At 37.0% G+C, this 13649-nt stretch overlaps 2 protein-coding genes across 2 annotated transcripts; both read right to left on the reverse strand.

Moving 5' to 3' along the window:
* Window positions 1-732: 732 nt before the first annotated feature.
* Window positions 733-1901, reverse strand: LOC120003743 (UPF0481 protein At3g47200-like). The gene has a single exon (XM_038852809.1). The coding sequence runs from the start codon at window positions 1866-1868 to the stop codon at window positions 786-788; it is 1083 nt and encodes a 360-aa protein (XP_038708737.1). The 5' UTR covers window positions 1869-1901; the 3' UTR covers window positions 733-785.
* Window positions 1902-4037: 2136 nt separating this feature from the next.
* On the reverse strand, window positions 4038-5365 carry LOC120003635 (UPF0481 protein At3g47200-like). The gene has a single exon (XM_038852650.1). The coding sequence runs from the start codon at window positions 5363-5365 to the stop codon at window positions 4091-4093; it is 1275 nt and encodes a 424-aa protein (XP_038708578.1). The 3' UTR covers window positions 4038-4090.
* Window positions 5366-13649: the final 8284 nt, after the last annotated feature.

Genomic DNA, 13649 nt, shown 5'->3' on the forward strand with positions numbered 1-13649 from the left:
GATTGGACATATTATCACTTAGTTGTACTGACTATGGCGTTTTAGAGATGATAGTTCGGGGTTAGGTTAGTTAAAAATTCTATTTGAGTAGGTAAAATAAAAAATCCGTTAACTACTCTTAAAACAACAAAATATCAATTTGGGTGTTCTCTGAGATTGTTGAGGCAGAGTTCTGTGGTTTGGCGAGTTCCAAGGGCCGTTGTCACTCAATTTCTATTTCGGTTTCATTTTGTTTTTTGGAGATCAGTTGGGGAAAGGTTTTCTTATTTGATCGGGGCTAAAATGTCTTCCGAAGCTTGGGTTTTTTTATTTCAGCTAAGTGTTCCTTAATGGTGGGATGATGGCTGTGGGGTGTTCTTTTCTGGTGGGGCAATTTTCAATTAGTTTTAGCTCTAAACTATTGGGCTCTGGTTTCATTGTGGCTTTTATGGGTGTCTTATCTTTATGTTATGGGTGTTGTTTGGGGTTCATCAGCATGTTTTTTGGTTTTGGTTTTGGGTTTAGGGTGCCTTCTCTGGTTTGCTGTGGGACAGGGAGATGCGCATGTGTTGGGTGTTTGTAGCTTCTCATCTTGAGAACAACTTTTGTTTGGGTTTTTATAGCTTCTCCTCTGTATTTGGTGACTGTAATTCTTTCATGATTATTAATAAAATTGGCTCAGACTTATGAAAAGAAAAAAAAAATCGATAAAGGAAATCATTAGCATACAAATTAAAACTTCTAAGACTTTTGAACATTTGATTTTCAACAAGAACATACCACAAGTAATTCCAGAACAAGTATGATCACCCTTGGTAATAAGAAAGTAGAGTATAAAGGGTCTGCAAGAGAGTAAGAACAATGAGTATAACGGCAGCCAGAAAGGAAATAATACTCCATGGATTTTTAAAGTAGTCACGTCTCGCTGCAGCTATATAACGATGCCAAGGGGACTCAGCGTAGGCATTAACATCATTGCATAATTTTGCTAAATAGAAGTACTCTCCCCAACATATTTCCTTGCACATATTGTTGAAGAGATTCGAAACATCATCTCCATTACCCAAATTATTCAGAATGATTCCCTCCCGTTGAAGTAACTCGACATCATTTGGTGTATCGATCAGTGTATCCATGAGTCTCATGTATGATGTAATATAATATATACTGTCCCGTTGACATTGCTCGAAAGCTATAAGGTTCCTGAAGACTGAATCAGTAGCGTCATAAATGCACAGCGGTGGAATTTTGAATGTGCCATTGTGGAATTGTAAGTCGAACAAGTCGTTTGTCATATTCTTTTGAAACACTACCCCAGCCTGTCTGAGTGATGTTGCACAATGAATGGGGTCCCATTTTGCCACAATTGACCAACGTATAGTATTTCGAGGAAGGCAACATTTGTACAACAAGTGAAGCAAGTGGTTGCCATTTTCCCGGCATTTTTCGAGGATTGCTTCTTCGCTGATATTCAACATTAACTTGAAAAGTTTAAGAGCTATCTCATTGAGAAATGTTGGACGATCATTAGCATAACCAGCCGGGAATGCAAGCTTAAACATAGATTTTAGAACAAAGAAGGGAATCTGATTCTCCAGAAGCACCAAGTCACGCTGCAGTGTCGACATCATCCAACCAGTCGTGAATATGGGATCGTTTTCCATGTACGTACCCATTTCATATCTAATGAAAAGCTCAAGCATAAACCTAGCATCATGTAATAAGATTTTCGCAAGCTCGTGTTTATCATACAGGATTGGTTCTAAATAGCAAGCGCTGACTGCTTCATAAACATTTAAGAGGTCATCGTAACAAAAATCGACAATTGCATTAGGGTTTTCCGTACGCTGGAAGAAGGAGATTAGGTACCGCTTTTTGTGATCCTCCATAGGTAATGTCCTTTCGGCTTTATGGTGGATTGGTCCAATTTATCGATCGAAGGGGTTTCAGAACTTTGCAGATGCTCCAACTTGAAGATGTTGGAGGTGTTTCATCGAGCCCCTTTTTAATGTCGATCAACCAATCTATTTCTGGAGGAGGAGGACTCTTAGCTGGTTCCCCCATTTTAAATCAAACAATAGTAACCTGCCAAATACTCAAAGCATGCATATTCAGGAATTTGATAATATTCTATCATTATTAATAAGAATCTCATATAATGTTTCCACTCTTATTAATTTGATCTTCATATATATAATAAACAAGAATCTGAAGCTGAAACTAACTTAAGATCAAAGGACTTGACTTATATGCTGAGTAAAAGCACTACAAAGACACTATATATTTGAGTTACCTGGAATAATATATATGAAGATCCGAAGCAAAAAAAGTCCGATGGAGTAACTGGAGTTGCACTTTTGCTTTGATTTATAGGGGTTTCTCCTGGTCCTCCAAACTCTGCAATGCATGGCATAAACATGTTTGGTTTCAGACCTTGAGTCGTCGGTCAACCATGGGGATTAATTGGTCGTGATGCCCATTTCACCTACAACCACAAACTGGTCTAAGATATTTTTGTAGGCTTTAGACTTTTTTCTGTCACAACTAACAAGTGGCTTTTATGTTACCCTAACCCTAAGACTAATATCTTATGTACAAGTCAAGTTCACACTCACTAATAAGTAATATCTAACGTCAAGTTGTAATCCAATTCCACAAATATCTTATTGTAGATAATTCTCACGGCGTTAAAGAAGAATAATTTATTTCACAAAACTAGAAACTCCAACGATGAAGCTCCAAATATGATTGGGGTTCCTGGTTCTAATTTTCATCTGTCATTTAATACTGTATCCTTTCAATTGTAGAAGTAGATTATCTTTTCTTAATATGATACCGATTTGACGTTTGTTTGTTTTACCAATTTCAGGGTTTGTTTTATTTGGAAGGTTTTAATTGTTGAAACGGTAGTATTTATTGTACATAACCAAACATCCGTAAGTATTTACAATTACTTTTTCCTTTTTAACTGAGACTTCAAAACATTTTATCTCGTAAAATACATGTTAGATTTCGAAAAAACAATTATTTTACTGTGCAGTTGACATTACTCAAAGGCTACAAAGTTCCTGAAGAGTGAACCAGTAGAGCCATGAGCTCGCAGCGGTGGAATTTTGAATTTGCCATTGTGGAATTGTAAATCGAACAAGTCGTTTGTCGTATTCTTTTTTAACACTACCCCAGCCTGACTGAGTGATGTTGCAGAATGTATGAATTCCCATGCTCCATTACTTCTTGAATCTACAGGATTTGGAGGAAGATAACAGTTGTGCAACAAGTGAAAAGACCAACAGCACCACGGGGCACTTGTCACGACCCAAAAGTGGGGCACGTGACCGGCGCAAGACCCCGATGGACTGAAGGCCCACAAAGGTCAAGCAAGCCTCTGAACATTAATATCCATACCTAATAACAGATCATGATTTCAAGCTTCAATACCTTATCAATTTTTCACACATAAACAGGACCCAATGGCCATACAAATTTAATGAACCTAACTATAGTCAACGGAGCGTCTAAGAACATAACTCGGTAGCAAACCAGGACATATGGGCGAAATACAGGGGTACCCGCACGAACAAGTGCTGGGCTTACCAGAACCGAGGTGTACTCTAACAAGCTCCTTTTATTTCATTTTTTATTTCAGCTAAGTGTTCCATAATGGTGGGATGATGGCTGTGGGGTGTTCTTTTATGGTGGGGCAATTTTCTTTTAGTTTTAGCTCTAAACTATTGGGGTCTGGTTTCATTGTGGCTTTTATGGGTGTCTTATCTTTATGCTATGGGTGTTATTTGGGGTTCATCAGCATGTTTTTTGGTTTTGGGTATTAGGGTGCCTTCTCTGGTTTCCTGTGGGACAGGGAGCTGCGCATGTGTTGGGTGTTTGTAGCTTCTCATCTTGAGAACAACGTTTGTTTGGGTTTTTGTAGCTTCTCCTCTGTATTTGGTGACTGTAATTCTTTCATGATTATTAATAAAATTGGCTCAGACTTATGAAAAGAAAAAAAAAATCGATAAAGGAAATCATTAGCATACAAATTAAAACTTCTAAGACTTTTGAACATTTGATTTTCAACAAGAACATACCACAAGTAATTCCAGAACAAGTATGATCACCCTTGGTAATAAGAAAGTAGAGTATAAAGGGTCTGCAAGAGAGTAAGAACAATGAGTATAACGGCAGCCAGAAAGGAAATAATACTCCATGGATTTTTAAAGTAGTCACGTCTCGCTGCAGCTATATAATGATGCCAAGGGGACTCTGCGTAGGCATTAACATCACAGCATAATTCTGCGAAATAGAAGTTATCCCAAGATATTTCCTTGCACATATTGTTGAAGAGATTCGAAACATTTTTACCATTACCCAAATAATTCACAATGATTCCCTCCCGTTGAAGTAACTCGACATCATTTGGTGTATCGATCAGTGTATCCATGAGTCTCATGTATGATGTAATATAATATGTACTGTCCCGTTGACATTGCTCGAAAGCTACAAGGTTCCTGAAGATTGAGTCAGTAGATTCATAAATGGACAGCGGTGGAATTTTGAATGTGCCGTTGTGGAATTGTATGTCGAACAAGTCGTTGTCCGTACTCTTTTGAAACACTACCCCAGCCTGTGTGAGTGATGTTGCACAATGAACGGAGTCCCATTCTGCAACAATTGATGAACCTAAAGTATCTGGAGGAAGATAACATTTGTACAACAAGTGAAGCAAGTGGTTGTCATGCTCCCCGCTTTTTTTGAAGATTGCTTGTCCGATAACCAACAAAGAGTCCAAATATCGAAGAGCGAGAGATCTTGCACTATGATTAGCATAATAAGTCGGGGATGCAAGCGTAAACATAGAGTTTAGAACAAAGAAGGGAATCTGATTCTCCAGAAGCACCAAGTCACGATGCAGTGTCGACATTATCCAACCAGTCGTCAATATGGGATCGTTTTCCATGTACTCACCCGTTGCGTATCTCATGAAAACCTCAAGCATAAACACAGCATCATGTAATAAGATTTTCGCAAGCTCGTGTTTATCATACAGGATTGGTTCTAAATAGCAAGCGCGGACTTTCTCATCAACATTTAAGAGGTCATTGTAACAAACATCGACAATAGCTTCAGGGTTTTTCGTACGCTGGAAGAAGGAGATTAGGTACCGCTTTTTGTGATCCTCCATCGGTAATGTCCTTTCGGCTTTATGGTGGATTGGTCCAATTGAGACAATATGAGGAGTGTAAGCATCTTCATTTACCAATCGAAGGGGTATCGGAACTTTGCAGATACTCCAACTTGAAGATGTTGTAGGTGGTTCACTGAGCCCCCTTTTAATGTCAATCAACCAATCTATTTCTGGAGGAGGAGGACTCTTAGCTGGTTCCCCCATTTTAAATTAAACAATAGTAACCTGCCAAATACTCATAGCATATTCAGCGATTCCATAATATTCTCTTACTATTAATAAGTAGGGGTGGCAAAAAAAGTCAGTTCCCGATTGGACAACAACACGTATTTACGAAATATTTATATGTCCAGACCTCAATCCGGATTGGATTTTGAACCTACTTAATTGACAATACTTGGATTGGTTTAAATCCATAAGTAAATTGGTCAATAACTTAATCTGCGTTAGGGTCAGACAAGTAAATCGAACAAGATTTCTATGTTTAGACTCAAACCCAATTTTAAACCCCTAAAAAATTCTATGTTTGGATCTGAATTTTGAACATATAACTTATGTCTAAATTTGGTTTAATCCGGACCAGACAAATTCGATCAACCAGACAAGACAGAGATTTGCGACCCCTATTAATAATAATCATATATAATTTTTTTTAGCTGGTTTGGCACAACGGTTCCATAGCGGGACCGCTAACGATACCGTTTTACGGAACCTCTGCACCAAATGCATGGATTAAGCTAGCGGTACTGCTCAACAACCGCCAGCTTAATCACCTAAAAATAAAAGCTTCATCGAAGCTTTTTAAAATGGGTATGGAAAAAGTGAAGTGGTGTGCCGCATTTTTATATTTAAAAACAGTTATGTTGGTCCCACGTAATGGTTGCACTGTTCCACAAAATTTTTAATTTTTTAAAAAGAAAACGTGGGCTCACTTATATAACATTATATAATCAATTAAAAAATAATTTTATGTAACAATTTCAACATAACTTTTTATTTTCATTCTTTTATTAATTAAATTTTTTTATCAATATAAATATTATAAATATGAAATTGGAAGAATTCTCATATTATTATAATTATTAATTTGACATTTTCTTTTATTTATATATGTAGCATATATTAAAATATAAACTTAATTTAAATATTAAAGTAAATAATTATAATTTTTACTTAATAAAATATACTTATAAAGTCATATACTTATTAAATTTAGTAAATTATATTTTTTCATTTATAATTATAATATTTAATATTTATATTGAAATAAAATAATTAAAAATAAAAAATACAAACAAAATATATTTTACAAAAATTAATAACAGATAACATAACAATTTTTACTTAAGATCTCACAACTTATTTAACCAGTAAAAGCACCACAAAGAAACATTTGAATTACCTGGAATAATATATATGAAGATCCGCAGCAAAACTGTCCAATGGATTGGAGCGGCTCTTTTTGCTTTTGCTTTGAATTCTTGTAACCAAACCACTCAGTTATATTTATAGGGGTTTCTGGTCCTGGTCCCCCAAACTTTTCAATGCATGTGATAAACATGTTTGGTTTCAAGTTTTGAGTCGTCGGTCAACTATGGGGATTAATTGGTCGCGATGCCCATTTCACCTGCAACCACAAACTGGTCTAAGATATTTTTGTAGGCTTTAGGTTTTTTCCTATCACATAAGAGTTGATTTCTTGTTGTGTGTTTGATTTTCTGTGTTTCATAATCTCACGCTGCATCAAAACGATGTTGTACTTCATCGATCTACGTCGGACACTCACAGACGATATCATATTACATCGAACATCGTTATACAACCGTCGAATGATGTTGTACTTCACTGGTCTACGCCGGGTAATAAGATTTATCATTACACAAGATTTACTATTACATTTGAAATAATTAGTCATAACCAGATTGATAAAGTCAGACACTTTGTTGATATAGATTACAGTGCATGAACATCTCCAAATGTGGAAATGGTTTGTCTTGACTACTAGAAAGGATTCTCGAATTGGTGCACTAGTGTGTGTAAGATAATATAAATTCACATACTTAAATAGGAATGAACAACCAAAAAAATAATGTCAATGAATTGTTCATCCTATAACTATGGAAGTATGATATCTTTTAAACTTGAGTAAGTAAATACGTGGGTTTCAGCACTTATGACATTAGTTATCTCCTGACCTTGCGTAATACCAATTTAGCCATTAAAATCCTACCACTTTTTTTTAAAAAAATTTTAATCTCTGCAACATCTTCTTTTATTTTGCTATCTATTACTATACCTACGAGTTTATATTTCAGTGGTCCCTCTCTTCATTGGCAACCAGCAGACATATATTTAATGTGAATGATAATGGTCCACAAGAGTAGTTCAAGACTGCATGCACACCTGCAAATTGAACACACAAAAAATCATATAATCAAGACTTTGTCTTCCCTCTATCATCTCATTATTTCCATCCACATAATTAATTAAATGAGTTTCCCCAATCTATTTGGATAGTAACAATTTTCAAAATTCTCAAACCCTAAAAAAGTAGGCAAGTATCCGTCCACAGTTTTGGTCCTACTTAATTATCCTGTTTTAATTTGCGTAGTAATGTTGTTTTCATTACATTAACTGGTGGGTATGAGGTTCTGTTTGGTACATCGTATCGCTAATAAATTATGTGTTAGAGTATACACTGCTGATTTATGCTAGAATATATGTTATAAAATACGCTGTGTCAGTGTTTGGTAAAATTAGTTTTGAACATATAGAATATAGGCTATCAATTTACTAATAAGAGCATTAAACTATATACAAACATCTAGTGATAAATTTTAATTTTTTTTAACAAATTTAGTTTTTAACTGTACTTGTATAATTTATATAAGCATGTATTGCTTTTATGTGTATATATAACATGTGTGTTTTGAGGAATTCTCTCTTAAAAATCTAAAGTAAAAACCTAAAATAATAACCAATGTTTTTCACTATTGATTTGGAACATGTGAGACTCAATTGGTCATTTCATTTATCCACACCCTAAAAAATTAAAATTATTTTAGGTTGTTTATGAGAGAATTCTTACACATACATCAAGAATTTTCTTTTTCTTATAAGATCCTAAAATGAGGTTCTAACTTTTACGATTCAAAATATATTTTTTAAAATTTGAAAAAAAATATATTTGTACTAGGAATGGAGCCAGCATTTTTTGGAGCCACTTTTAGAAGTGGGCAACATCCTTCTTTATTAGGGAGCAATGTCGGAGATTCATCAGTGGTCGGTTTTGCGTGTGACAACCTGGCTTTTATATGAATTATTGGTGCATATCATATTTAAATCTAAACCCGAACCGTTTGAATGAGCAAATAAGACTCCGTATAGTATAAAATTATCCTTTAATGAACTTATCGAGTGTTTGAACGATTTTTAAAATATTTGAGATAGTATAACATTAAACAAAAGTGGTTCTTATACGATGTTAGCTGTATAATATTAAAACATGTCCAACTCATTTTTATTTTATACGGAGCGCTTAGGATAAGAAATGACATGTCAAATGACAAAAAAGATCCTCACTCTCACTTTAATTGGGGGTAATCCAGATATATTAACACAAATCTTATACTATACAAACCTAATATCATATTATTTACAAACATCGGATATGATTAAATTATACATCAACTTATACAAAGATTAAATTATACATTAGATAGAAAAATTATACTATCTTATACGGAGTTCCAAACGGAACCTAAAAGAATAATATCTTTATGTACAAGTCAAGTTCACACTCACTCAACACTCTTTCACATTGCTTATTGTCAAGCTGTAATCCAATTGCATAAATATCTTTAAATTAAATAAGTAAATATCCAATATTTGGTTGGAGCCAAGTACTTGTTTTGGCAATACCTACGTCATAACAAAAAGTCATTCAATTAAGTTAAATAAATAATTACTCGTATTTAAAAATACTGACAAATAATACCCTAAGCAATTGCAATGGTGTAAACAATATTGGGCCATTAAATTTCTTGTGTATTTGGGTGACACGGTAAGGAATGAGTATCAAGTGTAACACAATGGTTGTAGATGCAAAAATTCAATGATTCACATGTCAGTTGATGAGACGGTTGACACAACACCAAACCTCCATAAATCCTACAAGAAAAAGTAGATGACAACCCTTCGTGGCTCGGGGACACTACGATGCTCAAGTCAGTGTCAAATTCGGGAAGTTCTAATACTCAAGTGATCTCTGGAGTGTCGTGGTAGAATCAAATATCTGATCTCATGACATCTTTGGATGTTAGCTTGAGATATTCCCTAAGAGCTGAGAGTTATCATTTCTCAACTTTTATTCTTAGCACGACTTTCAGAAAGCTGTTGCAATATGTAAACTTTGTTCCTGTGACATGCTGACTATGCATGACTTATTTTTCTCATATACAATGGTGCAATTTTGTTTGCTTCTTCTGCTAAGCATTTGGGGTTCTCTTTGTTATCAACTTCTCCAAATGGGCCCCATCTCTACAAATAGGCAAGCGAATATAGGGTCATGCCAAAGTCCATACCCCCATTTTATTCTCAACAAAATGGGGGACATCATGTTTGCACCATTGAGAGCCAGTTTTTCATAGTCCATTAAAAGGGACATCAAATGCAATATATGTTCCCCTAAAATGCAACCGTTGTGGTTGTTCGAATGATCAACATCATACTGTGTGGTCATCGTTGCAATTGTAATCACGTGGAAGTGGCGATAGGACTATCCAAATTTAAGATTATTCTCCAATTTAAGTTCATAATCTCACTAAACATATTGCTTTCACATTGCTTAATGTAAACTTTTAAACCAATCGGGAGCGCTACATATCCCTAACAAATTCAGTCATAACATGTAATTTCACTCACTACAATCGTTGATGACAATAATGTAATTGTCGTGCAATCAATAATGACACAATGACTGTGATGGATGAAATTAGTTGGAATCATTAAATCCACACTCATCCCCTGTTCTCCGAGTTTGAAGTCAACTAGACTTTACATCCTCAAATCAATTTCAACAATAAATGGTCCTTCAACTGCAAAGGCAAGTGGGGCCCACGGGGAAAACCTACTTATTGTGAACAAGTCACCAAACCTATAAATTTTAAGACTTGTTAATATCAGCACAGAAATTATTAATGACCGACCCTACAAAATTTATTGCAGCATGAGCGAACTTTTACGAAACTGTTTGGGAATGGGCGCCACTATCCCAGCCCAGATCCAGCCAGGTTTTATTGATCATGTCCCCAGGGCCGTCTCCAGCATTTTGGAAACCCTAGACAAGTTAAGAAAATGAGGCCCTCATCCCCCTAAATTTTTTTTTATATAAATCTAAAATCCAACATATCTAGTAAATCCAAAATGCAATATAATTAGTTCTTGAATACACATAAATTATCACCAATATCCAATAAATTAAGCAACTCAAACTTATAAATTTATTACATCAAATGAAACCAAATAACACTAAACTAAATCTAAGAAGAAAAGGTTAATACTCTTCTAGCCTTTTGGTGTGCAAAATTGTCAATTAAATTGTTGTGATCAAGTTTAGCTGCCATTTTTTTCTCAATAGACAATATGGCCAAACCGTTCAATCTATCTTGTGACATAGTTGATCGGAGATAGTTTTTTATTCTTTGGCAAACTTTCACCAGTAGTCGCACTCTCAGTTAAATTCGGCGGCATATTTGTAGGTTTTACATACCTATTCATAGATCCCGTGAAAGATTGTGTGAGTTTATCTTGTCTTTCTTTCTTCTTCCTCTTCGAACTTCCTTATTCGAATTTTCTTTTACTTGTCATGATTTCTCAATCACAAGCAAACCTAACAAAAAAAAAAGAAAAAAGGAAATTAGGGTTTAGAAAAACAAATAAGAATTTTCCAATTTCTAATTAAGTGTGTCAAAAGGCCCAAAACAATAGAAATATATAATAGGTGATTTACCGGTGACTTTCCTTCTCTTTCTATCTCCGACTCTCTCTCAAAACTCTCAAAACCTTTTTTCAATAAGACGAGTAGACGACAAACAACGGAACAGGTTCTCATATAGTCTTACTCTTTGGCCTTTATTGGTGTTTTTTCAATTCTTTAATTCTTATTTTACAATTATGACCCTCACTTGTATGTTTGAATTTGATTTGTTACACGACAATCAAAGTTTTACGTCAATAAATTACATTTTTTAATTTTTATATATGTGATGGCGTGTCATTTTGTGTTTGGGCTAATAGGCTTGTTTTCTTAAATAGCAATATATATTAGAATATTTTTTCTTAATAAAAAGTGAGGTCCCTCTCATGAGAGGCCCTAGGCAATTGCCTTACCGGCCTCCCCCTGAAGACGGCCCTGTGTGAAGACCCCCTGGGCCCCCACGCATAATCCAAGGCCCAACCCTCACACCCACGAATGGGCCGGGCTGTGGCCAAGGCCCTCATGGGCAGGGATAGGGGGAAGAGAAGCCCATCCCATGAAAACCTTGGTTATAGTGGGAGGAAGGCTCTCCCACTTATATACTACACTGGCATGCCCACATCTTCCGATGTGGGATCATGACAATACCCTCCCCTTCAAGACCAACGTCCACGTTGGTCAAGCACCCTGGCCGGCCCCTCCGAAGTACAGTCGGTCCGAAGACACACCTCCGAGGCCCTCGCCTGCACGGGCCCTCACCTGTCCACGCATGGACCAGACCCCCCTGGGCCCCCACGCATAATCCAAGGCCCAACCCTCACACCCACGAATGGGCCGGGCTGTGGCCAAGGCCCTCATGGGCAGGGATAGGGGGAAGAGAAGCACATCCCATGAAAACCTTGGTTATAGTGGGAGGAAGGCTCTCCCACTTATATACTACACTGGCATGCCCACATCTTCCGATGTGGGATCATGACAATACCCTCCCCTTCAAGACCAACGTCCACGTTGGTCAAGCACCCTGGCCGGCCCCTCCGAAGTACAGTCGGTCCGAAGACACACCTCCGAGGCCCTCGCCTGCACGGGCCCTCACCTGTCCACGCATGGACCAGTAACCACGTGCCAGTAACCAGGGAAGATCTCCACTCCGTGGGTCGAGCACCAAGGCTGGCCACTCCGCAGACGCGGCCCCAAGGTCGGGGTACTGGACTCTCAATGAAAGCACCAAATGTGAAGACCCCCCTGGGCCCCCACGCATAATCCAAGGCCCAACCCTCACACCCACGAATGGGCCGGGCTGTGGCCAAGGCCCTCATGGGCAGGGATAGGGGGAAGAGAAGTCCATCCCATGAAAACCTTGGTTATAGTGGGAGGAAGGCTCTCCCACTTATATACTACACTGGCATGCCCACATCTTCCGATGTGGGATCATGACACCCTGCATGTCCCTTTTCCAACAGTTGTACCTAGCTCATCCTGGGGCGTCTTTGGCTTTATGAGAGAAAGCCCGTCGGAGAAAAAAGTGAAGAGTGTGATACTTGTTGCCCGATGCGGAAGGAGCACGAGCAAGAGGAACATCAAAGATTATTAACCCTGAGAAGTTCATCAAAAGTATGTAATCATATTTTGTGGAGTTTGGCTCAAATCAGATGGTGTTGTCCGGACAGCATGAAGGCTTGTCTGGACATCAGGCTCAAATTCAGAAGTGGTCAGATGGCCCAGATCAAGCTCTATCTGGATAGACCTCAAGCTGTCCGAATAGGTGACACGGACAGCTTATTGGGACTGACCTTATAAATAAGTTTTATTTTGTAGGTTTTATAGATTATATTGTTGTAAAATACCTCTAACTCTGGCTAAATTTTTCAGATAAATCAACATGCAATAATCCACCCCACGATCAATTCTTGACTCCGCTCTTGTTTCCATCATAACAAAAGGTCAATTCAATTAAGTTAAGTAAACAATGACTCGTATATAAAAAGACGGACAGAATCAATGTTTTAAGATAGAATAATAAAGAAGGCATTCATGTATTCCGTCAAGAAATGACAGTCCCATGTGCATTGTTCGGGGAAACTAGGAATGCACTTAATATCATATTTTGAGAAATGTAATATACGACAAAGAAAATATTTGAAAATTGATTTCACACATTTTCATTCAATGTGTCATCATCATGGTGTATTGGATTACCAAATGGTAATTGCTAAATGCACACAACTTTTACTAAGTAGACATGCTCTACTATTAGCTAGGCAGAGAGTATAGATAGAAGAGAAGGGAATGGATGTGATTGATTGTCATGACTGATGACTTGAGAGAAAAGAGAGACAGAGCAGTCAAAGTGTGTCTCTTGAAATGTGTTCCACATTCTGCTATACATATACATACATATATATGTATGTATAAAGGTCGGCCCCACAATTACATCAGGTGCACTGCATGTTCATGGCATATATCACATGATATTAATTGGTTCTATTTAAATGACGAAAATGACCCTCATCT

The sequence above is a fragment of the Tripterygium wilfordii genome, chromosome 8, assembly GCF_013401445.1.
Source record: "Tripterygium wilfordii isolate XIE 37 chromosome 8, ASM1340144v1, whole genome shotgun sequence".
In the NCBI taxonomy this organism is placed as follows: domain Eukaryota; kingdom Viridiplantae; phylum Streptophyta; class Magnoliopsida; order Celastrales; family Celastraceae; genus Tripterygium; species Tripterygium wilfordii.

Coding starts and splice junctions, on each gene's coding strand:
- LOC120003743 (XM_038852809.1), bottom strand. CDS start 1,868: ATGGAGGATCACAAAAAGCGGTACCTAATCTCCTTCTTCCAGCGTACG.
- LOC120003635 (XM_038852650.1), bottom strand. CDS start 5,365: ATGGGGGAACCAGCTAAGAGTCCTCCTCCTCCAGAAATAGATTGGTTG.